The sequence below is a fragment of the Apus apus genome, chromosome 6, assembly GCF_020740795.1.
Source record: "Apus apus isolate bApuApu2 chromosome 6, bApuApu2.pri.cur, whole genome shotgun sequence".
In the NCBI taxonomy this organism is placed as follows: Eukaryota; Metazoa; Chordata; class Aves; order Apodiformes; family Apodidae; genus Apus; species Apus apus.
In genome coordinates this window covers 17,575,559-17,603,499 of record NC_067287.1, presented here as the reverse complement: position 1 = coordinate 17,603,499, position 27,941 = coordinate 17,575,559, and the positions used below count along the sequence as shown (strand labels likewise).

At 38.8% G+C, this 27,941-nt stretch overlaps 1 protein-coding gene across 3 annotated transcripts in view; it reads left to right on the top strand.

Annotated features, from left to right (window-relative positions):
* The first annotated feature begins 22,335 nt into the window (after positions 1 to 22,335).
* RBMS1 (RNA binding motif single stranded interacting protein 1) overlaps positions 22,336 to 27,941 on the top strand; it is a 144,630-nt gene continuing 139,024 nt past the window's right edge. Inside the window, exon 1 of one of the 3 annotated variants that reach the window (XM_051623118.1) lies at positions 22,336 to 22,738. In XM_051623118.1, coding sequence (XP_051479078.1) covers positions 22,664 to 22,738 — 75 coding nt within the window. In that variant the 5' untranslated portion in view covers positions 22,336 to 22,663. The remainder of the gene's footprint in view (positions 22,739 to 27,941) is intronic. The other 2 variants (XM_051623119.1, XM_051623120.1) reach the window with 2 other exon arrangements.

Genomic DNA, 27,941 nt, shown 5'->3' with positions numbered 1-27,941 from the left:
CAGAGCCCTATTCATGGTTAGCGTAGTGTAAAATGGGTCAATTTAACAGACTGTAATTGGATCAGTTTTTAAACACGAGTTACAGATACGGGTCTCTTCTTTTTTCACTTAACACTAATTGCTACTTGCTGTATACTACATGCCTGCATCAACTTGAATGCTGAAGTACAAAGATGTTGCTGTAAACTGAGCACCTCGCTCTGAAAAGGGAGGCCTACGCTGGTTTCTCAGTAGAAAGCATAGAAAAGCATTCAACAGTGGGTTACTTAGCCCATAGAAAGATTAATTTCTACTTATGCTGATCTTTATAAAACAGAAGCCTCATCTGTTTCCCAGCTACTTTTTAAAGCCTCTTGTTAATTCAAGCCTACAAAGTACTTGGTGGTGGGAAGGGGAAATAGCTGGAAGATTGCTGATTATCTGCATTAGGATGACTCATTCAATATGAGCAATTGTGAATCATGAACAAACTATCTACAGACAGCACACATAAGACTTAGTATCTTTCATGTACTAGATGCTTCTAATGTTTAATATTAGTGTTGCTTTGTTCTTAAAAGCAGAAAGGCTCACAATATGGAATTGAAGAATTCCTGATTTTAAAGTTGCACAGAAATGTTTGTGATGCTAATTCTTTACCAGTTAGCCTGGGGATTTAGTCAATCTTTTCAGATTCTTCAGTGTGTAACTTCAGAAGTCTTTAAAATCACAAAGAAAAAATGTAAGAGTTTATCCTTGTGCACTGAACCTGTGCACCACTGTCCTTGTCCACATGGGTCGTTACAAGATTTAGCTTTGTGATGCACTGTTCAGCAATGTTAGCTGGCATAGCTCGTAGCCCAACTTGATGGTGAAGGGGCAGTGGCAGAGTGGGAGAGCAGCTCAGTAGATTTACAGATGGTGCTAATTGTGCTCTAGGTGATCCTGCTTTAGCAGGGGAGTTGGACTAGATGATCTTTAGAGGTTCCTTCCAACTCTGAGAAGTCTGTGATTCAGATTCTGTGATTCTGATTCTAATAAGAGAAGAACTGTGAGATTTTAAAACCTTCTGGTTTATACTGACTCCAGCATGGAGCATCCAGTAATGGGTAGCAGTCAGAACAGTATACACATCTATTTGATTTCTATTGTTATTTCCATTTTTCTTTGTCCCAGCATGATGTACATTGACAACCAAGCAATCTCTCATCCCAACCTTCATCTTTTGTTCAGCCAGACCTATTTTTCCAGACATTGCTTTCTGGCACTAAACCTGTAGTTTCCTAGCCTTTCTGGTACTACCTGTCTCATTCCGGGCTCTCTTGCTTAACCTCTCCCTCTCCCTTTTCAGATTCTTCTTTCAGATTTTTGTTCTGCTTTTTTTTTTTTTTTTTTTTTTTCCCCCCTGTCTCTTCCTTCACATCTTTCTTTACTCTGGCTCCTCACCTCCCACCTTCAAGCCTCATTTTCAACCTTCACTTGATTATCAGCCTCGCTCAAAGTCCCAGTCTGCTTGTCCAGTCAGGTTTATCTCAATAGACTTCATATTCTGGCAGTATAAATAGGCCAAGTGGTCTATATTCTTGGCAATTATCAAACTTGCCTGAGCTGTTGTATTGCTTTAATGTTCTCTTTACTCCCTATTTTCAGTTTACCTACTGAAGGAATCCTTTTTTTGATCAATTCTACCTTGAGATCATTCTCCCCCAGTGAATTCCCAGGCCTCCTCTACTTTTCTTACCAACTTCATTCCCTTAGCTCAACCAGTCTTCCTATTTATTAATTTCTATTTCCATTCACCCACCCAGTCTCAATATCACCAGATTCCTTGCTCCAGATTTTCTTCCCTCTCTACCTCCATATGCTACCTGGTATTCTGCCTGCATTTCAATCCTACAACGTCATCGGCTCGTTGTGAGTGCCAGCAGGACAGTCTCATCTTACAGTTACTTTTTCCTGAGGATCCTTCTCCTGCTGTGTGCCCAACGCAGTTCATAGAATTCTCAGCCCATTTCCTGAGTGCATGAATAACCTCAAATGAAGAGGGCAAACAGGAGCAGGCTCCGTGAATCTCTAGAGTGACTTCTTCTGTCAGACAATCCTGGAGCACCTAAGATTCAACTTTGGTGGATGTGCTTGCAATGAATATGTGATAAAGCTGTTACTTGTACTCTGAAGATCATGCCCACAGCAAGCTCGTCTGTCAGACATGCTCAGTGGCTTGCATGGGAGTGGCTGCGCCGTGCAGCTTCCTAACACTGACAGGAACCAGCAGGAAAAAGGTTGTTATAGTGCTTCTGAAACACTGTTTTGGTTTAGCTGAATAATTTCTTTATGTTAGGGAAACTTGAATTCTGTAAAGAAAGAAAAGCTGAGGTTTTCTTTTATGTACCTAACTGCTTATTTAAATTACTGAAATGATTCCTTTCAAATGTCCTCATCTGTGGTTAAATAGTGAACACTTTCACTAGTGTGTACGGGACATGAGAAGCAAGAGAGAACTCAGAGACGACCACTAAGAAAATAACTTCTATGACATGTCAGAGAAGGTATGCTCTACTTTTGTAGAAAATTAATTTCCCTTTATAAATAGGGAAGACTTCCTATATTCTGTGTTCTGAACATGTACTCTCTGAACATCATATGTTGGCAGTGGTCCTTTATGCAAGCATCCCTAAATTAATTCTAAATGCTGCTTGTGTGTAGCCAAGCACTACATGATAACGAAACATTTTGTTTCTGACAGTGTGCCTTTTAATGAGTTGCAGGTGCCACAAACTTCATGTTCCCTATAGTGCTTTATTGCTTACTAGATGCAGTAAAACAGTTGGCGCGCTGTAAATTATCAAGTGATAATTATATTCATGGCCTCAATACAAGAAGAAAATCCTCTGTTAACAACATATTTCTTCCAAAATGTGGTAATGAGATGTGTTGCACCTCCTAAAAAAAGCTTGCAGGGTGACTCTCTATTTAGAATACTGCAATCACAGTTCTATTTTTGGCCAGCATCTCTGTGGTCAGAACAGGAATGACTGTACTACCAAATGTGTATTCCTCATTCACTATGCTCTTTGATTTTTACTCATCTACTAAAAGAAAGCAGTTCTGTAGTTGAAATTGGAAAGATATTATCTTTATTTACCAGGAAGGTACCAATGTGAATTTTCATACAATCTAATTTTCAAAGGCTGAGCTGTGAGCTACAATAACCTGATGGCTTAGCCACGCTATTCTAGTATTTTTCCACCATTCCAATTGTCTCCTATATGTGCACACTCCATGACAGCCACATCTCAAATGGTAATAGTGTGTCTGAATAGCATAGGGTGCTTCCTACCTCTAATAAGCTCCTTTAATATACCAGTCATATAATGATGCTCATCATTATAAATTACCACTGCAAGGTCAATGAATTTTAATACGTTTCTGGCAACAGAACCTTGAAGAATAATATAACCCCCCCTCCACTCTAACTAAAGTAATTCCAGGCTGAGTACTGTCCTAGAGCAAAATAAATTAAGGAATACTGGAGTGTGTGATTATGCTGACTATGATTTTGTAAAACAACAGACTCATCTTAGAATTCTCCTCAAGTGCTGTAACAAATATTACTTTTTAATGGTTTATATTAATCTGTCAAAATTATGTGATAACTGTAAACAACTAGAATATTTAAGGAGCAATATTCACACAAGATTTAATTTATATCATTACAGTTTTAATGTCTGGAATCTTCCTCCAGGCTGCAAAGCTCTAGACAAGCAAACAGGCACACGGAATATATGTAATAGTTACACGCCATGAGAGAGCTGCAATAAATTCTGGGTTGATCATTAAAGAATTTGAGGCTTTTAAATATTTTTTTTTGTTTATTTTGTCACATTTTAACCAAATTATCTGATTTCTTGTTATTTCTTAGGTAATTTTAATTGCTTTTTGGAAAAATATAGCTGTATGCTGAAACTGAAGGTTTGTCATTCCATATGCAGGCACTAATTCCAGAAAAAATTTAAAGCTGTATTTTGGTGCATCTCTGTTTAGGACAGTCTGTGGGAATCTAAGAGTAAGTTCTTAATGGGAGCCTCAATCACATTAATTTTAGCATATGAAGATTTAATTCAGTATTGTCACCAAAAGTTGTTTAGCAAATAAAAAAGGTTTTCTGAATATTATATTCTGTTTTCTTTCCCAGCTAACTTAGCCGCCTGTCATATTTGTAGCATATCATTAATTTCAGAGTGTACAATTAGTCTAGCTAAGAATAGCCTTTACAGCATACCACCTTCTTATTATTTCTTTATCGTGCTTCCTAGTCCATTGACTCATTACTTCTCAGCTACTACATTTACATTGTACTCTTCGGTGAATCCACAAAATAATAAAATGATAAGATAACAGACTGGCACTGCTCATTATGTATTGTAATAACCATAATAAGAAGGATAATCATACCACGCTTATATTTCATGCATACTTCATTGCCTTAAACCCTGGCCTGTACTCATTGATGATTTGTTTTTTTCTTGGTGTTTGCAAGAAGAATTTAATATTAAACAAAAAATACATTAAACAGTAATGGACAATTTATTGGAAAATGTAAGGGTAAAACCAGGATAAATACCTATTTGAAAACCACTTCTAAAAATAATGTCTTTAATAAAAAAGATATTTCAGCATTAAGATGATAGACAAATTTAAAAAAACCAAAACCTGTTTTTACTTTATAGCATATATTACAGTTAAAAAGAGACTCTCTTGAGAACAAAAATGCATAAACCGTAGTGTACTGCTTTTTGCCCAATACATAATTCATACATGCAAATGTTCTGCAGATATTTCACTATAAATATAATTAATTGCTGCAGATTCACAGATGAGGCTGTGTGACTGTGCATGCACACATTGCCAGGCACACTCATTTATGTTGATTTCATGCTAGAGACTCCTGTGACAAGCATAATAGGTAAAGAAGGAAAAAAAAATAATCAGCGTTTAGAGACACACAGAGTCATGCGATATCTAGGTAGACAATTCCTTACAGAAATTACAGCGTCCACCAAGAAAGTGATGAATGTGGCCTGAGGTAAATAAGGAAATCTCTTATACTAATAAATATACGCACCATGTAATATTGCATTACATTAGGATACTGCAATTTAGTTGAATTTATTCCATTGTCACTCAGCAATTATCTCTTTGTGCTCTTGCTGTTACAACCATTGGGAAAACAAAAATGGGGGAAAATGTTTAAGGTTATATTTGTTAATAGCTTTGTAAAGTAGAAGCTCTCTTCCTTGTGTTATTGAAGCTTTTGTTACAAAAAGCTACAAAAAAAATCTGCAGATAATCTTGAAAAATGGGAAATTCAGGTTGATAAACATAAACGTAGTGGTCATTTGGAGAATTTCAAGCAGAAAGGAGCTATTTGGCTTTGGAGGAAGGAAGAAGACACAGCAGATGATCTAACAGGCCTCTCTCTTTTTGATTCAATATGATTTGATTACTGATAAAAGAGCAGCTCTTGGCACCAAGTAAAATAAATGGTGTAGTAAACACACTGTTTTTATTTCACAATCTCAATATAGACATTGGAAATATTTAATAATATTTTAAATAAAAAATCAGTGAGACCATGCACTCTCTTAATTTCTCTCTTAATTTTCAAATTCCTATGTAACATTGTGTAAAAAAAGAAAATTTAATTAGGAGATTACATTTAGTAACTATTTCCAATGGCATTGTCAGGTGTAAAGGATAGGCTCTGCAATTTCATTACAGTTCTATAATCAATACACGTACCTGATCAAACTCAAAACATGATATTATTTTGCGTTCAAACTCTTTAAAATCAAAATAAAGACCTTAATTTTTAAAAGCTTTCCACTGCCCTCAGTTAATCCCTTTTGAATACTAATGCATTCTCATAAATAATTAGAGATCATGTTACTATCCAGTTTCTAATAAAACTCTGAATTTATGTCTGTGTCCAAAAATTGATGCCCTAATAGATTTTTAGGGTAGAATTTCTGGATTTTTAATATGGCTGTGCTCTGTCTTGTCCATTTCTGTGGTATAAAGTTTATAAGAATTCTGAGATTTATTACTTCACCAGACTTCTACTGTGTTCAGATAATTCCTTCAGCCTTCCTTTCTAGACCTTTTCTCATTAATTTGATGCTTATATTTAATTTCCTAGAATCATCTTGATTATTATACTTGGAGATAGATTTGGTAGACCAGCATAAGCTTCAGTTCCTTCTATTTGATACTACCCAGTAAACACCTGTTCAGAACACATTTGATTTTTCATGGTTTATATTTGGATTGTCTTTGTTTAAATATTCAAGTCTTAGAGAGGCCATTTCACTTTCTGAATCTAGAGATTCCCACATATAAAAAAAGATGTCATTTTTAAAAATCCAGTTGATTTTCACATCAAATCAAGTCAAGAGGGAACTGGAAAAGGTGAATTTATGTTCACCTACTAGTCTGAAAGGGTCTCAATGGCTAATGTGCTATGCAGAAGAATGCATAAATGTTTGTAGATGAATGGGAATTCTGATACATTAGAAAAGCCAAATAGCAATTGAAGAAGAAAAATAAGAAATAGTTACATTAGTAAGGCTTTCTTCAAATGCTTGTATCAGTCAACTCTCTTTTGGTTGTGTGGTTTAAAGAAGTAACTCATAATCATTATTCACTTGGGTTATCTTGTTTGGATAGAAAGGGAGAAAACTTCTCATTTGTTTGTTTACTTTTTGTCTTTTCTTCTTCCTGTTTTTACTTGGCCATCTTGTAACATTCCAAGATTTTGATAGTTCCAGTGAACCAACCAGAGAGAACAAACACAAACATGAGTTAGGTGAAGTAGCTCAGTAGGATTATGAAAAACTATATGGCCAAGACAAAAGTTCACAGTTTGAAATTTCCTTTCAAATTTGAGTACTTGCTTTTGATAGTTAATAGCAATTGACATGAGTTGATAAATGACGGAACAGGACAAAAAACTCACAACCTAAGTTAGTAAGAAACTGTTCTCGGTAAAGCATCCATTTTCTTTCTTCAGTCTGAGTTTGAATAACCACTATTTTCTTGAGTGATTTCTTTGAGTATGGAGGTTAAACATTAGGAATGCCTTCATTGTTATTGTTTTCTATACAATATTTATACTATTTGTGTTGTTTTGCTTGATTGTTTTGCTGATCTATAAGATTATTGATGTTGTCTGCACCTTTTGCAGCTTAAGCACAGTTTTCCAAAAGTAAATGGGACTCAGATTCAGTGAATCTGTGCAGTTTACACTGACATTTCTGACAGAATACCTCTTAGAAGAAAATCTCTATTTTTGTGAATTGCTACTTAAAGGCAAAAAAAGATTTTTCAGTTGTTTTCCTATAGTCTATACAACAAAAAATGTACAAAAAGCATCCAAAACAACTCTATTTTTCCTGACAAACAAATGTAAATTTTTTGTGATGTTCTCTTCTTCAACCCAATAGCTTGAAAGAAAGGGGAAAAAACCACACCTTTAAAGTTTCCAGTGGCACCAAAACCCGCCCATTGTTCTTCAATGTTCAAAAGTTTAGTGAATACGTGTGGGAACATTTTTTGTCCAGCAACATCTCCTGTTCTTGCTATAAAAAGTTGCATACTATCATCTTTCCTTATAAATTGACACCCTGCAGGCTTTTCTTGTATATCCTCTGAAAAGCTGTAATACTTGCTCTTCTGCCTTTTCCAAGCTCACAGAATTTGTAGGCTTGTATCCTACTCTTTATCTCAAAAGGTTTCTTAAGACTGCTTCATTATTCCCAGCTTGACATATATTTTTTCCAGCTCTCTAGTTGTCTCCAAAAAATCCATCCTATGTGTAAGTTAGAATAATCATTCCCTTGTGAGAATGTTAGTGTTAGAAAATAATCATAACTCCATCCTGCCTTTGATTATCATTTGTTCTCCTTTGGTCACTACAGATCTCATTAAGATTCCAAAAGATCACTAGTCCTTAATAAACATCATAACTGAGATTCTGGATCCAGGAATATTAGCAAAGAGTTGAGGAGTGAACAGGCAGAAAGATAGATCTGCTTACTTTTAAAAATAGGTCTTCTAATTTGGGGTTCACTAATTTGCTCTGTCAAAGAGAGTTACTGCAGAGCAACCAATGGAGACATGGAGAGATTTTCTTCAGAAATCAAGAATGCTTGGAGATCCACAGCAAACATGAGAACAAATAAAAGATTTAGCAAAGATCCACTGATCTAAACCCTAAATCCTATCCAGAGAGATGCTAAAACTAACTCATGCTCGAAAGATACAGATTTTCTTCGGTTTGATGTCATCAGTTTAGCTGGTCCTGTGCTATGCTGAAGCTGTGCTATTTCACTGAATTAAAATATGGGTGGTAACTAGCAACTGGGGTTCATCATTGTAAGATTGCTCTATAGAAGACCTGGTTTTGAATGTATAAAAAATAATTAATAGTGTTGCTATTCACATTTGAGGATTTATCATGGTCTATACATAGGCAGGTTCAGAAAAGTTACACTACTGTTGTTTTAAAATATGCCTGAGTTATCATGGGTCTGTCTCAAACTCAAAGTACAGTGGAAAGGACCAGCACTGACCAATCATTCTTGGTGTTTGGAACCCATGCTGGTGAGCAACATAATCTCTGAAGAGCCTTTACATGCCTTTCTAATAGTTTCTGTGTCATCAGGAAATGAAGTTCTGCAGTTGCACATGTGTGGATCCCCTAATAATTATTGAAGCCAGTGCTGAAATTGTTTTATTTTTATTTTATTTATATATATAATTTATATACTAATATTATTTTAAAATAAGCAGAAAGGCAAAAAATCTCACTGATCAAATTCCAACAAGTTGTATAAAAATCAGATGAAAAGAAAGAGAAGGAAAGAGGCACCAAGTAGTGCCCCCAGGAAGCGAGAGGCAGCACAATGAGCTCAGCAGCTCAGTTCTGTTTAGCCTGTCACCAGTCAGCGTGTAAATGCTGGCTGGCCAGTAAGCACTCTCTTAACTAGAAACCACTGACTGGATATGCTGCCTCTGGCTGAAGCAGTAGTTGGAAGCAGAGGAGTGCTGTTGAGATAATACCAGGGAACATGAATGGCTGGGAACACAGTAGGAACTGTCTTTATCACAGGACTTGGGCAGTCATAAGGGATGCAGAGCTGGGTAGCTGGCAAGGAGAGGATTCCAAGGCACAAATACACAGGAAATCAAGCTTTGGTAGTTGTGCTGTTGATGGAATACTTTGAATTAGATTTGGATTTTGTTCCGATATATGCCATAATAAATTTGCTTTGAAAAATTTTTCTGTTTTGTCCTCTTCCTATCTCATCACTCTCAAATTCTTCCTCTTCGCAGAAAGACAGATTTTTTTTGTTTTCCTTTTATATCTATGTAGAAGTCTCTGTGTAGAAGGTGATCTGGTCTTCATGGCTTTAATTCTTCTTACATTAATTAATTTCTATTTGGATCTCTCCCATGTATGAAAGCATTAAGTGTATCTACTTCCACACTGTGTTATAGCTTACTTGGCTCCAGGGCCTTCAGGAAGTGCTTTAAATGGGAAACTGTCACTGCAGTTTCTGGGAGCTGTAAGCTGTTAGTAGAAGGAAGTGGAACAAGGACAGCTAAAACAGGAGAACATGTATTTTGCAGTTTGTACAAAGAGGCAGAAGAGCTGTAATAGATTTACACCCTCTGTGTCATTCATTGTCATTTATCTTACATGTTCTGATGCACCCACACTAGCTTTGAGTTACTCTGGATTTTGCCTTCAACCAAAGCCAAGTACTTTTCAGCACTGCATGCCCACACACTGTTGAAAGAGCCCTCTACAGCTCTGAAGAGAGGTCCACACCACATAACTGAAAGGTTTTCATCACTGAAGTGCAGTTGGAAGCTAAGAAGATAGTACTTTAGGTTTTAACAGAAATTTCTCTATGTCCTTGAGACTGTAGCTTGCCCCTGCTCAGGAAGATTCTCTGTTGTGGTGAATGAATCACTAGAATTATTTCTTATACACCATCATTGAATTATGCTCAAAATTCCTAATGAGCTTGTCAGGATAACACTATGGAACATGACTGCCATTTCATCCTTCTTCACCTGCTCCTTCAAAGACCTCTGGGAATACTTTTTTCTTTAAAGAAAGCATGCCACAGAGACAGGATTTATTCCCCCCATGGACTTGCCGCATGATCAGATGGAGAGAGTAATTTTTATCTCAAACAAAACCCTATTAAAGCATTCACATTAATTTTAAAAGGATGTGAGATGGAATATGTGTAGATTGGTTTTGCTTGCTGTTCCTTACTTTTACCTTCCCTGTTTATCCCACCTGTTTGTGTCTCTGTTAGTTTAGATCGTAAGCCTTTTGGAGACAGAAATAAAAGAACTTATACAAAGCATCACCAGTACACAGCCACTAATAATGATGAGGAAGCTGGGAGATCAAGTAGTTTCTTACTATATTTCCCTACATATTTTTCTTAATGTATGCTTTGTATTATACAGAATTCTGATTTTGTTTTGTTTTGTTGTTGTTGTTTTTTCTTCACTAAGGCCATACATTTATTGCATCTTTTCTGCTAAAATATTTACAAGGCAAGTATTTATTTGCTGTTTAACAGTTTAATACACAGCACTATTAAAATGAAGGGGAAACACTAATAATTGAGGTTAGACTTGGTTTAGTTTAGTTTTTTAAAAAGCTTCATAAGTTTATGCTTTCTTTATATTCTGAGACTTCCAACACTTCATCTCTTGTGTGTGCTTGCAATTATAATTCCCTGGGACTTCTTGGGTTTTGCTGGCACTGTAACTGGCAGCACCAAAATACCACGATAAGGGTTGTTTATGCAATATTTCCTGCCTTCCCAAAGTGAGGAAGTGGTAACACCCGTACAAAAACTTCACAAGCTTCATAGTCCAAAGCTGCTCCACAAAGCTGCTGAGCTTTCTGGATGCTAATGCTAAGTGACCTTTTTATTTGAAGTTTGCCTACCCTTAGTGATGTGCCTAAAATTATGCCAGTTTATCCTCTGGAATTGTTGGCTGTCCTTGAAGATTAAAATCCTGTGCTTACTTATTATTTCAGTGGGACAACCATAGCTCACCAGCTTCTTTGCACTGTTTGTCCAATGTATTAATTTTATGGAATAACCATCTCAGGAAGTCACAAATAATTTTAGATTGAGCTTATTTGTTTTGTATGGCATGACCTGTGGCAAGCTGGTTAGGATGAGGCACTGCTGAGAATCTTCCACAAGTGTAAGAAAGAACTGTCTAGCATGATGGTTTGGAAAGAAAAATACCTCTGTGCATCTCTTCTTCCTCTAGTTTGTACAAATAATGTAAAACAAAATACCTCCAATTGCTGTGATCATGTAGCCACTGAGAAAGGGACAGACATCCCAAGTGGGCTTTTTAAAGGAGGAAATGGGTTGGGAGAATTTGGAAGTCCATGGCAAATTATTTTTGCAAACACTAGTGCTGAGCACCAGCATTTATCAATAAGACTTAGAAGACTCTTATTGTGACAGAGATCTGATGGATTTATATGATATGCAAAATGCAGGATGATCCAGTCTTTTAGAGTAATGTTTTTAACTTTTACATGTAAGACAAGACTTGATAGTGAAATTATTACAGAACCTATCTGTGAGCACATATTACAACTTCTTTCTGTAACCCAATAAATTAGTGTTTCATCTCTCCACTTGAGAGAGTCAGGTACAACTTAGGTGTTTGTGTGTTTGTGAGCATGTTTAAGTGAAATGGGAGAGAAAGGATTCATAGGTGTCAAACCTGCAAGGGAAAACTGTTCTTTTCCTAATAAGCCTCTGCCCTGTGCCCACCTTTTAATCTGTAACTATCAGAAACCAAACTCCAGAACTGAGAGCAAAAGAGCCTGACGGTATTCCTGGAATTACAGCAGCACGGGAGAATACAACAGCAAAGTGACACAGAGGAAAGAATATAACTTTTTCCATCCTGTGTGGGCTAGGTGCACAAATTAGAAGCCTGCAGCTTGTTGGGATCCTGTGCTCTTTCTTCATGGTAGTCAGTCTATTCTCAGAGGGATGGAGTCCCACATCTATTACATCAGCTTCCTCTTTATGAGTAAACTCTTTGCAAGTTGTCAGCATAGAGTTTTTCTATTTGAAAGTGGTACCTTATTCAGTTACCTTTTTCATAAATTCCATGCATCTGTGTTTTTAAGACCTGAAGAACCTTAGTGTAGGTGACCCCATATCTCTGATCCCTCAACAATTTAATCTAGTAGGAATGGAGTTGAGGGAAAGGATCAGAGGTGGCAAGACGAACAGGGGCAGGAATAGCAGCATATAAACAGTTATGGAAGTAAAAATAATTGGGTGACTATCACAGCCATGAAAAGGACTATTCATAAGAATTGGATCATCAGACACAAGCCAAGGGCAAACAACCTACCAGTGTCAAAAGATGTGTAATGCTTACTTTTTAGCAATAAAATAAATGTTTCTTATGAGAAGATATGATCCTTTCTAAGCTATGTTCTCAGCTTCCTGAAAGTACTAAGTGAAGGAAAAATTGAGACATAAAAATTGACTTCTGGATTTGAATCATGCCACAATCAAATAGCAGACTGAAGAAAGGTCATTATCAGGGTCTTGTCTGTGAACAGCTATATGAACAACTGTGATTGAAGCCACGTCTTATCTTCTCCTTTGATAAACTGAAGAGGCTGAGCTCCAACACAAAGTCAAATAGCAGAATTCTTCATGTCGTCATGTAGTTACTTGTAATTCTAGCTACACTCTATTTTGAAAAATAGATTCCTCCCTGTTTGGAGGCATTTCAAAGCCATGGTCCCCCTTATCTGCATTGTGGACATCCATGTCTATTTATGCCTACAAGAATACCCACACACAGATGCACTCACATGCTCCCAGCTTAACTGGTGCTTATGTATATTGTGCAAAAGGATGTAAGCATGTGTGCTCTTATAGGAGTATCTGCACCTCTAGTATGCTACTCAGAAATTAGTTTAAATCTATCTTACTATATGCTGCTAAGAATGTACTATAACTGGAAAGAAAGAAACAATAGTATTCAGAAATTAAAAAAAAAAAAAAAAGAAATTGAAAGAATCAGGCAGCTTATTCACTGATTTAGAAGATTTATTTTTAAATTTTTTTTTTCCTATTTTTTTCATTTCTTGGCAGAAGCCTTGACTGATAACAAGAATCTGCACCACACCAGAAACATATATCCCTGTGTAAAAGCTTGTGCAAATATATTGTAAGATATATTATAAATTTGCACTATCCCTGTTCAATACTCATGTAAATACATTATCAGTTATGATTAATTTCAGTTATTTTAATTATTCACTTTTTCAGTTCTCCTATATTAATTTTATTTCCTTTGTGGTGTTCTGAAAACCTAATTGGATTCCGAGGTGGGAATATGTTCGGAACTTGTCAGAAAGCACAAAATTGACAGTGAAAGAAGGTGTAAAATGTGTGAAGTTCAGTATTGATGATTAAAACAATTATTATGAAAGGAAAACATGAAAAATGTGGAAGGGCTAAATGGGAATCAAATATATCAGTTACTTTTCAACAAGGTGTGCTTCTTTTTAAATGCAGGCAAGGAAAAAAGGAACAAATTTTATTTTATTTAACATGCAGATGTGGTGTTGTACTAAGCTGCAACAATGAAACCACCATCATGATGAAAATCATCATCATGTGGGAAGGCCAACATGGGGAAGGATTTACAGAAGACATTAAATAATGGAGTTGCTAATGAGATAGGCAATGTGCAGTGTCATGGCAGCTCCTCCAAGGTGCTACATACCTCTCGTGGGAGATCATCTCCCTCAATGTGAATCCTCTGGGAATGAGGAGCACGCAGCACTTGACAGCATCAGACCTTTCAGACTTCAAAACTGGAATGGAAACGGTTGAAATGGAGTTTCTCTGACACACCAGTGACGGCATCACTTGGGAGAGGGCTCTCGCCCTTAGTAACTTTCCTATATCCCTTACAGCAAAGTGACATGCCTGTGACACGGGCACGTGTTGCGTGGCCACATCCCTCTGGAACCAGGGGACGGGTTTTTGCGGCTGAAGCCGCCAGCAAGCGGCGGCGAGGCGAGGCGAGCAGCAGCAGCAGCAGGTGGCACTGTCACCCGCAGCACCGCGGGGACACGGCCCCCGCCGGCCCCGGGGGCTCTGCCGAAGGAAGGAGCGTCCTCCCCGCCATGACATCTCTTTAACCCTCAGTTCGTTCTCCAAACCTCTCGGCAAGTACTGAGGGCTGGGAAAGTCCGCGGCGCTGCGAATCCAACCCAGTTTTCCTGCACCGACGGCGTGGAACCGGCACTTTCATAGCTGACAAGAGGCAGCTGCAGGTAGAGACTATTCCGCAAGAATCAGGAACTGGTACTTCTCGGAGTTGTGCCTGCCCGGGAAAACTGACCCATACACAGAATTCTGTGCTGATATTTTTAAAATTCTGTATCACATTCATTAACACACAGGTTCGCGTTCTTTAGGTTATGTAGGGAGTCTAAGGTTGTAAATAAACAAGAAACTATAGTAAATTAAAGCTTTAAAAACTTCATGAATTCTTAGAATATTTTAACAGTATCAGAAAATGAAAATCCACGACTGAATCCTAAAGACGATTGCAAGGTGTAGAAAACATTTGCTGGTCTCTAAGTCCTCTGAGAAAAAATGATTAACATTCTTCATTGCTAGAGATGTGTTTATTACAGCTCAGACTTTGGTTTGTTTATTTACAGTTTTTGAGGTCCCCTAGGAACATATGTTTGGAGGTTTGATGGCTTTGTGCCTTCCCTAGTGAAAATCGGTGCAGAAGTACTTTATAAACATCAAATTATACAAAAACAAATGTAAAAAAACCCAAAATGATGCAATGAGTACTGCTAGCATCTGATAGAAATATTATTCCATGATCAGTGAGTACTTTCTTAAATTTCTCAGTGGATTAAAACCCCAGAGACCAGAACTGGAAGTAAATATTTTCATTTGGGTAACTTTCGAGCAAAATAAATACACATTGGTTTATATAGACTTGTTTATATATAATTGTTGGGAAACACAAGATCTGGAGAGAAGTTTAAAATCTAAGATCCTTTCTTGTGTATATCTGAAAATTTTTTTTGATATCACAATGCAACTGACACTCATGAAATCCTAAGGAAGGGAAGAACTATAGTAAAATAAGACTCTGTTGTGGGAACAAGAAAGATGCAAAATGGTTAAATATAGATGTGAGAATTCAAAGCTTTTATTGGTGTATTCTCTCATTTATGTTAGGAATGACAAAAGATATAAAGCTAGTCTAAAACTGGACAACTAGCCTTGAAATCACAAAATAAAAGTAATGTGTTTTTTTAAAATGTTTTTTTTTTTAATTTATGTTATTTGCAAGAAAATTTATGTCATATATAATCTTGTAAAAGTCACACAATCCCTCCACAGCTCAGTTACATATCTGTGAATGTGCTCAAAAAATGGGTTCAGACAAGTGCTGTGAAGATGAATAAAAAAAAAATTACTATGACATTATAATGGTATGATAAAAGGACAAGACATAAACATCCTAAATGTTTCTAATTAAATAAAAATAAAGTTTGTCATCTTACTCCTGTCAGCACGTAAATTGGCATGTCTTGAAACAGCACAAAATGGACCCAGAGGAATCTCAATTTATCAGGTTGACATTTTTCCATTATCAATTTTCAGAAATAAAACTTCTTAATCCCCTAAGACAAACACCATAACTGGGACATCTAGCTGGGCCTTGCTCTCAGTTCCACTGCTTCACATCAGGGTTAGCATTACTGTCTGTGCTGAGCAGAGAAAAATGAAGTTGCTCAACTCGTCTTTGTCAGTGTTGCATGACTTGAGAACTATTTTAGCAGGGAATGCTAGGGCTTCCACAGCAAGGTCATCAGCTAGAATGAATCACCCCTGCTCAGCTGAGGATCTGGCATTTCATCTAGAAGACAGAAATGGATTCAAAGCCAAGGAGGAAGCTTCCATTTTACAGTAGATCAGGGGTGATGACACTTCAATGTTTTTTTGAATTATGCAGTGAAGACACAACACCTATTGACTCTGACGATGTATTGCACTGTAAGTGTTAACTTGCATGTACACGGGTCTGAGTGTCCAGCATTTACAAATAGTTTGTGATAAAGCTAAACATGATAAATTGTGAATGAAGCTCAAATACATTAGCTAAATCAAAATGGCAATGTGTTGTGGTCCTTTTGTAAGAAAGATGTTTTCTCTGTGTAAAAAAAATAAAATTAGCATGGGTGGGTATCTGTTTAGGTTTAAGGGTTTAGTTCATATGGCAAAGGATTAAAAAACCAAACAACTAAAATGTCTTATTCTCTGGTTGCATTAAATTACAAATTTAAGACATCCAAAATGTATAACTTAATGTTGTATACTTGATAACAGGTAATAGAGCCTGTGCTCTTTGACTTATTCATGTGCTCCCTTAAGGAATTATGGCTCAAGCAATTGTTTTGCCTTCTCATCTTCTCCTTCTCCATCCCTTATGCCCTTATAAATTTGTAACCTTTTGGGCAATTTCAATCAAAGGTCATGGTAGAGCAGAGGTGTCATAGATAGGTTGGCCCTGAAAGTTGGATGAAAATCAGTAGTTGAAAAAGGGTGAGAAGGCTGGTGTTCTGCTTGAGAGCCCAGCAAGTGGGGCTCAGCCTGGGCCATTTGGCCAGTCAGCAGCCCACTGGCCAGGAAGCAGCTGGATTAAATCAGCTAACCCTTATGTACCACCATGCAGAGGGTGTGGGACAGCTGAAAATATTGTTGTGGGTGATAGAAGAAGTAGGAGGAGTTTGAGACTTGTTAGACATTTCATAAGCTGCAGAACTTGTCTAAAATACAACTGTGTTTGGACTGGAAGGCTGACATTTCATAGTGGGGAATAGTTTTACTCCAAAAAAAAGGGAAATGTAGGGGCATTTTAGAATAGAAGCTTGAAGGATGTCTCCTTCCCTCTTTATTCAGAACCTTCTCAAGATATGCCTAAAGACAGCACAAACACATCCCTAAAGCCTGTAGAATTAATATGGCTGTTGTCTTTGTTAATTAAACTTTCTGGTTTTGTTTGCATGGCAGGAAGAAAATGTTTGTTCTGAATTATCCACAAATATTTAAAATTAATGGTTTGGACTTGATTGGGATCAACTACAGCTGGTTTGTCAAGCTCGTAAAAAGACACTCACAAGAATTCTTATTATGCTGCAGCCAAAGTGGGCTGGCTTTGGTGTATTCCTCATCCGTTTGTGGAGAATGGGAAGGAATGGCAAATACTGCCCTGAAACTGAGATGAGAAAATTGAAAGAGAATGTCCTAATAAAAGAATTGTAGCTTGTCAATATTTTATAGCAGTACAATTACTCTCTTCCTTGTTCATCTGCTTGCAGAATGAAGACTGAATTGCTAGAGACTCCAGGGTGGTTAGGAACTGCATGGGATTGAAATTTTTGATAAATAATATATACCTAGAAGTTGGATTCTTAACTACCTCCACCCTAGGATGAATATACTCCCATAATACAGTTAATTTTTGCCCTAAGTGAGAAGACAATTTAAGTAAAATGTACATGTACTAAAAAGACCTATAGAGCTGGACCAATAAAAAGCACCTCACAGGTTTTATAAAGAATGCTGCAAAAAAAACCCCAATTGCTGCTAGTATGCAATCATCTTTATTAGCTGGGCATCTTCAGGTAAAGAAAACCAGGACACAGAAAACTCAGAAAATGCAGTGCTTATGTGGGAAAAGATTCTCTCAGACTTATTGACACAGGAAGAAAAGGTTATTGCTGGCAATCAGTGCACCCACATTCATGGTGATATGTTTAGCTGCAAACACAGGAACCATTTCCACAGGCAGTCAGGCTGCATCTTTTGTTGAGGTCCATTGCCAACAGTGGGAGCATTGCCTGGTGCACGTGAAACTGCACAAGAGGGGAAGCCCAAATGCAGAAGTGTGTTAAGTTCCTATATATTAGTGCCAGTTAAATACTTCAGTTGGACAATCTTAGAACAGCATACAGTGTAGATTTTACAAAAGTGAATTACGCTGACTGCAGCTGTCAGGAGCAGCTGAGCCAGTGCAGTGTATGGCTCAGCTGTAAGGATAAACAAGGGCATGCCACATTCAGCAATGTTTCTGCAAAGCTTTGTTACACCAGGAGACCTACTGTAAAAATACAGAATTGCAGCCGCTCAGTTGAAATAAATATTTAAGAATTTGGTGAAAGGGTTAATAGCCACTAAATCTAGAGAGTTGATTTAATTGACGAAAACAATCAAGTGCTTTTCATCTTGGTGGCTCATTAACAATGGTCGTTTATTTAGCTTTTGTGCTTAACAGTGTGGCCTACTGCGACCTGAATTGAAGACTCTTTCATTTGTGTTGCAAAGCAGACAAGGCCATATGATGGGGATAAGGGCGGCATTACAACAAGGAGGTTTTGCAACTAATTGGGACAGTGTGTGACGGGGGTGAGGGGAAGAGCACATAAGTTACTGGTTGAGAGCTTAAACCTAGTTGCACATCTGTAGCCCTAACAAATTGTTTGGGAGTATAAAACAGATTCTTGGATTGCTAAAGTTTGTATGTGAATTAGAATGTAGTACATGGCTTCTCTGTATCCACAAGTGATGCGCTGCCGTTGCTTCTCTTTATTTTAGTCCTTTAATGTGAATCATGCTAGGCCAATTCCTAGCAAATGATTGTGGTGTCTTGCATTGCCTCCAGACTGACCACACAAGGCAGACAAAGAATAGAAGAAGGTGACTGTTTGACACAGTTTGCAAACTGGGGAAGTAAGGCACAGGGTGATTCTGCCACTTGCTCACCCTCTTGCCCACATTCTGTGGTAGATCTGGTATTAGACAGAAATCTCCCAAGACTCAAACCAGTATTTTAACCAGAAAAAAAATAAATAAATATCTGTGTTCAGATACTCCTGACTGTGTCAAAGTAATAACGATTTCAGCATAAACATGTCTGTTTCTTTCAACTTAAACCAGTGCAAAGACCCAAAGTGGTGCAGAGTAGAGCAGTCTGCTTGGTTCCTGGAAGGAGGCAGATTATATGTATTTCCTTCCTATTCTGCATTACATTTGTTTTTTTTCTGCCTTAGGGTAGGACACCTAATGTCTAAATTAATCTGTAAAGCTTAAATAGGATTTCTCTTCCAACACTCTTAGAGTCAGTGCATAACCACTGATTGGGTTTACTGAGTTGCCCTAAAAGTCGTCTGAGATGGCAGCACATACAGTGCTATACAACTCAGCTATGTTTTCATCATATTTTAGTCAGTCCTGACCAGTTAGACTAGAACTAGACAAGGAAATAACGTATAGAAATATAATACACAAAACCCCCACAATTCAAAAACAAAAGCAGAATTTAATATTGTTCCATCAATTGTCAGTGAAATCTGGCCATGGACAAAATTATGGATTTCCCTAACATTCACAAACCCTTCTTAATCCCATACTTTGTGCAGTGCATAAATGAGGGAGTATTTTTAACCTTGTGAGAATTTAGCTGTGATGGCAGGGGTTGATACCACCAGACATAAGCAGTTTCAATTTAAAAGTGTCTGTTTGCCCTTCCTATGAACATAGTATAAGCAACTGTAACTGAGGCTCATGTAAATTATTGCAATAAAATAATTACCTTTTCTAATCTAATTTTAATAAAAACAGCATCCTTTGCAAATTGCCATTACTCGTTAGTGGGATCACTGCACTGTAAAAGTTTGTAGTAAATTGCAGGCTTATTTTTAAAATTCAATGATAATTAGTAAGTATCAACTTTGAACTTTTACAATGTCAGCTTTGCTAAATGAATTTGAGCAGAAACTCCAATAGAAGTAGATGTTTAATTAGAAAATATTCTGGTTGAAAATGGAATCAAATTGGTTTCAACCTTACATTAACAGTGATACGTGTTGAGGATGAGATTAAGCTTTAAAGCAACAGTCCTCGTTTGGGAAAGTTCTAAGCCTCTGCAAGTAAAGACTGGGAAGGAACTTCAAGATCAGCTTTAGCTGTTACAGTTGTAATCAAATACTCTCTTAGCCTGATTTCTTCTTTCATCACTTTCAAGAGCTGTTGTTGTAGAGTGCATTGCTGCTCCTCTTACTGGCAGCCATCAGTCATCCTCAGTAACTTGACACAACTAAGCTGGAGACTTGCAGGATGGAATGATACTGGCAGAACTTCCCCTCTTCTCACTTCCTAGAGATTTTTTTCTTCTGGAAACTTCTCTCCCCATTCATAATTGCACAATGTACTTGTGACAACCACAGTAGCTGTTTACATGAAGATGGATTCTAGGAAAACACTCTGATATTTCTAGCTGTCTTCAGTACAATATGTATTTTCTTTCAGATTAAATTTTTTCTTTTTTCCTCAGGAAAATTCCCCCAAAATCCATCCCTCAGCTACCAGTCTTTATTTCTTGCTTGTGCTGTTTTTCTCAGAAAGAAACTAAGTGTTCTAGCACTCGTAACCTGTCAGCTTAAGTGAGGCCAACACCACATTCTTTGTAGTTCAACCAATAACTTCAAACCACAATTTGGGAGTTCTTATAACAGTATCATCCCAAATCTCACCTCAGCTGTAGCAACACTTTTCCTCATGAAGCTCTGAAACTTCATTTCTGCTATCCTCTGACCATGCACAACCCTGGAGCCGTATCACCTTGCATTCTTCAGCTGTAATTGCAGTCTGTATGCTTTTTCCACTGTGTAAATGCCAGTACAGTCAACAGAAGGCAGCTGATTTTGGCCATGGTTATTTCAGCTTTTCCAGATGGACATCCTTAACCCCCTTAAATACCTGATATTTCTGAACTGCTCAACTTTTCTCTAACTTTAATCTTGGTCCCTCCCACAGAAAGTTATTGTAGACACAAAAATATTACCAACTCAGATGCTTTCTGTGTCTTCCTTCTTTTCAGAGTCATTCTAGCTGTGCGTTAACCAAAAACAACAATCCCAAATCAATCCAAACAAAACCCCCCAAACCTAAACTCAAAAGCTCACTTTTCTGGAGAAAAACCTCTCCTAAAGATGCAAGCAGTCTTTCAGTATGTGTGGACCATAAAGTATATACAAATTTCTTCCCTGGAAAAAACTTGTAAAGCAATCTTAAAGACTAGCCAGGAGAGCTGCAATGTCATTTGCATAACTGTCCTCTGCTCAGCTGGAATTTGGAAGAATATCTGCAGTTACCTTTCATTGCTGAGCCTGCACCAGGGAGTCCTGGCTGCACAAAAGCTGCCTTTGCTATTGCATGGGAATGCTTGTAAACACTTAAGTTGTTACAATTTCTTTCCACTATTATCACATTCAGCTTGGTTGATGCTAATACACTCAGGACTTTGGTGGACCTTACATATATGTTTTATTAATAAAACACTGCTGCAAGACAGAAAGGATTGTGATTGGTGTGACAAAGAATCAACATCTGTTTAACACTCTGAGGATCGGTATATCTTTGGGTAGAAGAGAGACACATTTGTCAGAAGTAAAACAACTGGGCTAAGTAGGTTTGTTACAAATTATAGCAGATTATAGTTTGCTGCTGATCCCTACTTCTAATGTTTGGGAAATGAACTTTCAGAGAGAAAATATTCAAGTGAAAAAAATTAGAACTAGTGTTGACTAGCACAGTCTGACAATGGAGTGTACTCAGCACCGCTGGCGAAAGAATAAATTTAAGGATGTACGATGGGCCAGACAGAGAATTCAGTCTAGTTTTGTGTTTACTCTTCTGTAAACTGATTTTAGCACTGCAGTCCCTTTTGCTCCTACCAGATAAACGGACCTTCTACCGCCAGGCAGAACCGAAGCCAAATATAGTTTTCCAAAACTGTATCAATTCTCCCCTAAAGCCTGCGCCCTGCACCACCACTCGGCAACGAGATGCACAAAGAGCAACGGCGATAACAAAGCACAACCCGGCTAATTAGGTCAGAGCCTGCGAGCACTGCAGCCCTCCTCCTGCTCCGGAACGTGGAAACCCCCCCTCCGCGCCCCGCCCCGCCGGGCACCGCAGCTTTTCCCGGCGCTGAAGCGGCCCTTCGGCTGAGCCGCCGCTCGCCGCCCGCCGCCAGAACACTCGCCCCTGCCCAGGGGGGCTGCCCCGCCGCCGGGCCGGGGCCGGGGCTCTCACGGCGGCCGCCGAGCGGCGCTAAGCTCCGCCCCTCCGCCCCTCTCCCCTCCCTCCTCCCTCCCTCGCCAGCCCTGCCCCGCCGCCTGGCACCGCCGCGCCCGCCCGGAGCGCTGCCCGCGCCGCCGCTCCGCCAGCCGGCCCGCTGCTGCTGCCGCTGCCGCTGCTCGGCCCCGGCCGGGCGGGGACTTGGCAGGAACTCCCGGCGAGAGAGCGAGAGTGCCTGCCCCCGCTCCGCTGTGGCTTTTGGGTGGAGGAGGAGGAAGGTCTGGGCTCGGCCGAGGAGCAGCAGCCGCCGCCGGAGAGGAAGAGACAGGAGGGAGAGACAGACGGAGAGGCGGCTGGAGCCCCCCAGAGTGCCCCCCCATCCCTGCACTGCAGGCTACATTTCCAGCTTCATGGGCAAAGTGTGGAAACAGCAGATGTACCCCCAGTACACCACCTACTACTACCCCCAGTATCTGCAGGCGAAGGTAGGGTACGGCACGCTGGGCGGTGCGGTGGGGTTGAGGCTGGCCCCGCTCCCGGGTGGCTGCCCGGGGCCCAGCCCGGACGGGGGCTCCGCGACGCGGAGCACGGCCCGGGGGAGGAGGTCAGGTTTCACCGAGGGGACGGAGACAGGAAAGCGCCGGCAGCCCCTTCTTGCCGCCCACCGCCGCCCCGGGAGAGCCTCCGGGAGCCCCCGGGCCGCCCGTGACCGCTGGGCTCCCACTCCTTCCCCTCGCTCCCGACAGTGCCGTCTCCGACCTGTCTCCTTCCCCCTCGCCTTCCCCCTCCCGCCGGCGGTCCCTCCTCTTCCCCAGGGCTCGCGGCGTGTCTCCTCCTTCCCAACCACGTCCTCGGCCACTCCACTGCAAAGCGGAGCTCTGCGGAGCCCGCGGGGCCCCGCTCCTGCCGCCCTCACCTAGCGCAGCCTCCGCGCAGGCAGGGAGGCGACCCAAAGTTTAGCCGGCGGGCCCCAACTGGGGCTCTCTGCTGTCAGGGGCTGCACTTTCGGCTGGGGCGAGGGTGCTTCGATATCCTGGAGGGGTGGCAGGGCGTGCTTATTGCTGAGATGGGGATGGCTGTAATTACACTTAAATAAAGGAGGCTGAGAAAACTGCTGGGCTCGGATGGATCCTCATTATCTAGGGAGTTGGACCTTTGTGAGCCACCACTTCGCAGTTTACAAGCAGGATTAAAAACGCATTAAGGGTCCAGATCCTGATGTTTCACGTTGTACATGATTCTATGGGTAGCTGTTGTTTATGGGAAGATTGGTGTTAGTAGTTCTTGTGGTGGTGGATTACCACCTTTCCCCCCCCCCCCGACTTTCTCCTTTCAAGTCCGTAAGGGCAGCCAGCCCCACTGCTCTAGCAGCATCATGCTGCAAACTGGCAGATGCAGAGGTGGTTGCATCAGCTGTCTGGAACATGTAGCATAAGCCTCTCCAACCACCAGTGTCATTCCTCACAAATCAAAATAGACGCATATGAGGCTTCAGTGTGTGAACTATTTTTAGAGGTTTATAACCGTGGTGTGTGTGTGTAAGGGGGCTGGTGTTTTGTTTGTTTTCTTATTGTGGTGGGGGTTGTTTGTTTGTTTTCCTATGGAAGTGTCCTGCCTGTGTGGCAATGACAGGACAAGAATTTACTTCTTTATGTGCACACATGATAGGCTCTTCTTTTTATTGTGTTCTGTGTTACTGTATTGTGAAATATAATTTATACTGCTTGGCTGAAAAATAAATTCAGTTTGACAGTCATGAGACATCTTACAAGTCAGCAATGAGAAGGCTTTAAAATGTGCTTTCATATATAGAGAAATTGATAGAAATATGATGGAGGTCTCTAGGTGATTTGATATGACTAATCTCTTAGATGTGTAATGGACATCAGGCTACATAGTGCAGTCTGTAGCCATTTAAAGATTATGCTGCAGAGTAATCCCTTCAGTGCTTTTCCAATATCTATTTCAATGTATTGTTTTGAAGAAAGGTAGAGTGTCTAAAGTTTTGCATCACTTAGCTGAATCACTAGATAAATATTCTCAAATTAAAAGCTGTCTTTGATCAGAAACTTTTACCTTCATGATTTTGTGTGGCATTGGTAAGTTACAAACCAAGTACATAATGTTGAATATATATAAAGCAATGTCACTTGGCTTTTTATTGACCCGTAAATAATTGAAGAGGGAGATAAACTGTAATAGCTTACTGTATTAGAGTATGATCCTAGAAATCCATGATCCTATGAGAAAGCTTGATGGACCATCTTTTGAAAATGTTTCCTGTACAGATAATTTAATATTGATTTGTAGTATAGTCAATGACATCTTCCAAACATCTTGCAGTCTTTGCTATAAAATTATACAGCCTGAAATTACATTACTGTGTTTCAGCAGGGAGAACACACAGCCATTTGACCTGCATGCATGAAATCAAATGTCTGGGATGCAGTGAAAGTTTCCTGGTTTCAGAGATCTTGATTTTATAAAAGAAATAAAAGGAAAAAGGTGGCTCCTTGGTGTAGATAAGGGGACCAGTTACTGTAAGTTTTGTTATTTAGGTATGCAAAATTCAGCATACAAGCAACCTTCTCACTATGGATCCTCTCTGAACATGTAGAAAAAAAAATTATTTCATAGTTTTCAGCTGTTTTTTGGGCCCTAAAGCAACCCATTGTCCAGTACATGAACTATTTAAGTAATTCTGTAGAAAATTTTGGGTTTTACTAAAGGCAAATAATAAGATAATTGAGTATCCTTTGCTGAATGTATTTATGTTGTGTATTGGTGCTTGGTTACACTGTGGGAGGCAAGAGATTTTGAAACTGGAAGTTTTGATTCCCATCCTTATTTAACCAATGCTGGAAAATCTGCTGACTAATAAACTGCAAATCAGTAATTGGGAGAAGACAGGAATTCTTGAAGGTGGCTTTTTCTGTAGAGATAAAAAAAAAACACTCAGTAGAAATGACATGCGTTTCTAATGGATCTTTAGGTTAAAATGTTGATGTGGTCAACTATTTCAGTTGCTTCAAAATATGTTATAGATTATGAAGACAGGTTTTGTATTTGTCTGTTATGATCTTCACAATCTTATTCATTAAGTATTCAAGCTGGTTCAGTCCTGTGTTCTGAGAGGAAATACGAACATTTGCTGTGATTCAGCACCTCCCTACCCCTCATCTTAATGAGTTTAGCATCAAAAGAGATTAGTGAAACCATGAACTTAAATGAAGTGGTCAAAATAAACACTGAAAGAAGGTGTAAAGCTTTTAATATGAAAAATGGGGATGGCAATGAAAATAGTTTGTTTTCAAGTTGAAGTTTGTAAGACCTGCATTTTTGGGACTGCTACAGTTTTTACTCTGGCAAATTATGTGTTTGATATATCTGTTATATCTTCCTGACTTCTAATGAATGTATGTTTTAGGACAGTTCCTATATTGCAGCATTGTGAGGCATGTAAGAGAGCAAAAAAATATTTTCCAAGTTCAGTGGATGTTTCTAAAGGTTTAGGTACTTTTATTTTCTTTTACATTGCTTCTAAAACTTCAACTCAGTTGTATTTAATTTCCTTACTTAATATTTTGTTTGTAATTAAGAGATTCTGTATTTCAACATATTTGAAAATTGTTAATTAAGATTGTATGTGTTTTACCGATGCTTAAATGCTTCTCTGACCAGAAGTAAAATATGACTGTGCTGGGGAAACATTGTAACATTGGAAAAATGGTAACACTTAACAAGACAGACTACACATAAACAAATATAAATGTATATATACTCATCTAGGCCACAGTTTGTTTGCTTTAGTAAAGTTAGAAGTAAAAGTGAATTTATGTTTTGTTTACCTAAATATCAAATGGAATTCAGGGACATGATGCACACAACGAGTTACAAATAAATGTTGATAACTGGCAGTATTACTAGTTTTTCCTTGGACAATAATGCAACAGTATGATTAATTTCACTGATAGGTTTCTGTATCATAAAGTTCTTCGTATAAGAGAGTTAGTAGAAAACAGCAACATTTCCTACAGATTTGAAGTGCAAGGATTTAATAGTCTTAGATGATATTTATGTGATGCTTGCCTTCTATTTGTTTTTTATGATATTAGGTAGCAACAGAAGAAATGAAATCTTGTGGATCTTGCTAAATTACCTTAGAGTGGGCTTATAACTGTATAAATTAGTAGCTGCAAAATTAGTGCTCTGGAAGCTGTGAAAAGAATTTTTCTAGAAGTTTGTGTAGGTTTGTAGGCAGGACTGTAGATTGATGTAAACTTGAAGTGAGCAGGCAGATTCTGCCATGTCAAAAACTTACTTTCTGGCTGTTGACAGCAAACTTTAAAATGGGAACATTCAATTTTTAGCTAAGACTGTTGATGGCAGAGTAAGTAGGAAATTAGTTAACAGGGAACTTAGTATAGTGTTAAACAAAGCAGATATGAAACTTTCTTATTAGGAGACACTGGATAATCCACAGTTTAGTGTCAGTATATGAAGTTAACAGACCGATGTAGAACCTTCTGGTTTAGATGCTTCTAAAGCAGAAGTGGGAGGAACCTGTAATGGTTTGTTGCTAATTACTAGAGTTACTCGTTGCATTCTGTGTGAAGCACAGGTCTATTACCCTTTAAAAAGTTTTACTAGCCTGTGACCTGATCGTAATCAGCATAAATGATTACTGATTCTAATCAGTTTAGTTCAATTTATTCCATATGCACAATTGCAAAATCTGTACACAGTAAAAGACAAGTTTACAGCAACACAGAGTATAGGTGTTTATGTTTATAAGGTTGGATAGAAATAATCACACTTCTTACTGTGGGATGTTATACTAATTGTCCATAATTATGATATCTCTCTGGTTCTTGACTGGGCTTAGATGTCCATTAAAAAAAAAAAAAAAAAAAAAAAAAAGACAGGTTAGCTGCAGGCAAACTTTTTGTTTCTTCACAGTGACCTGATCCTGTTAGTCTCCTCAGCCTCTTGAATGTGTTCTCTCCTGTTCCAACCAGGCTGGAATTTTATTGTACAGCTTTCCAATGAAATCCTTTAGAAAGTGTACCATATTGTGGAAGTGAAGGAAGTATAAAATTTACCAGTTTTAAGAAGACCTTGAGAGTGCTGGTGTTAAGGTGAGCCTTTCAGCTCTATAAAATTATCTTGGGGGATGCAAAATAGGGAGAAATTAAGAGTGTTCTCTGGAAACGGCATTTTCTATCCTTCCAAATATCCCAGTCTAAAGTTTGGAGTGCCCATTTACATCCATCCATCAGACTTCTTTCCACTGGTCACAATGATAGTTTTATATAATTGTTCCAGCTAGCTTATTTTGTGGGGGGCATCTCTATCCTTGTCCCAGTTATAGCTCCTTTTAACTTTTGAAATTTAGTTCAGGTGGCTTGCTATGAACTAGATATATGTCCTGAGAAAGTATTTCTAGAAACTCTTGCTAGAATAATTATTGTGTATGCAAAAGTTGAAGCCTTTCTAGAATTGGATCAAGAAAAGTTCTGCAAATGTTCATCTTCCTTGTCTTGAATCATTCCAGTTTTGAATAATTCTGTATCAGGGCCTCTCTTGAGAAATAATGTCAGATTAGCCCCTTGGGCAAATATGCATTAGAAGCAGGATGTAATCAGATACATTGTTAATAGTGGCTTCAAGAAGGTTTAAACCTAGATA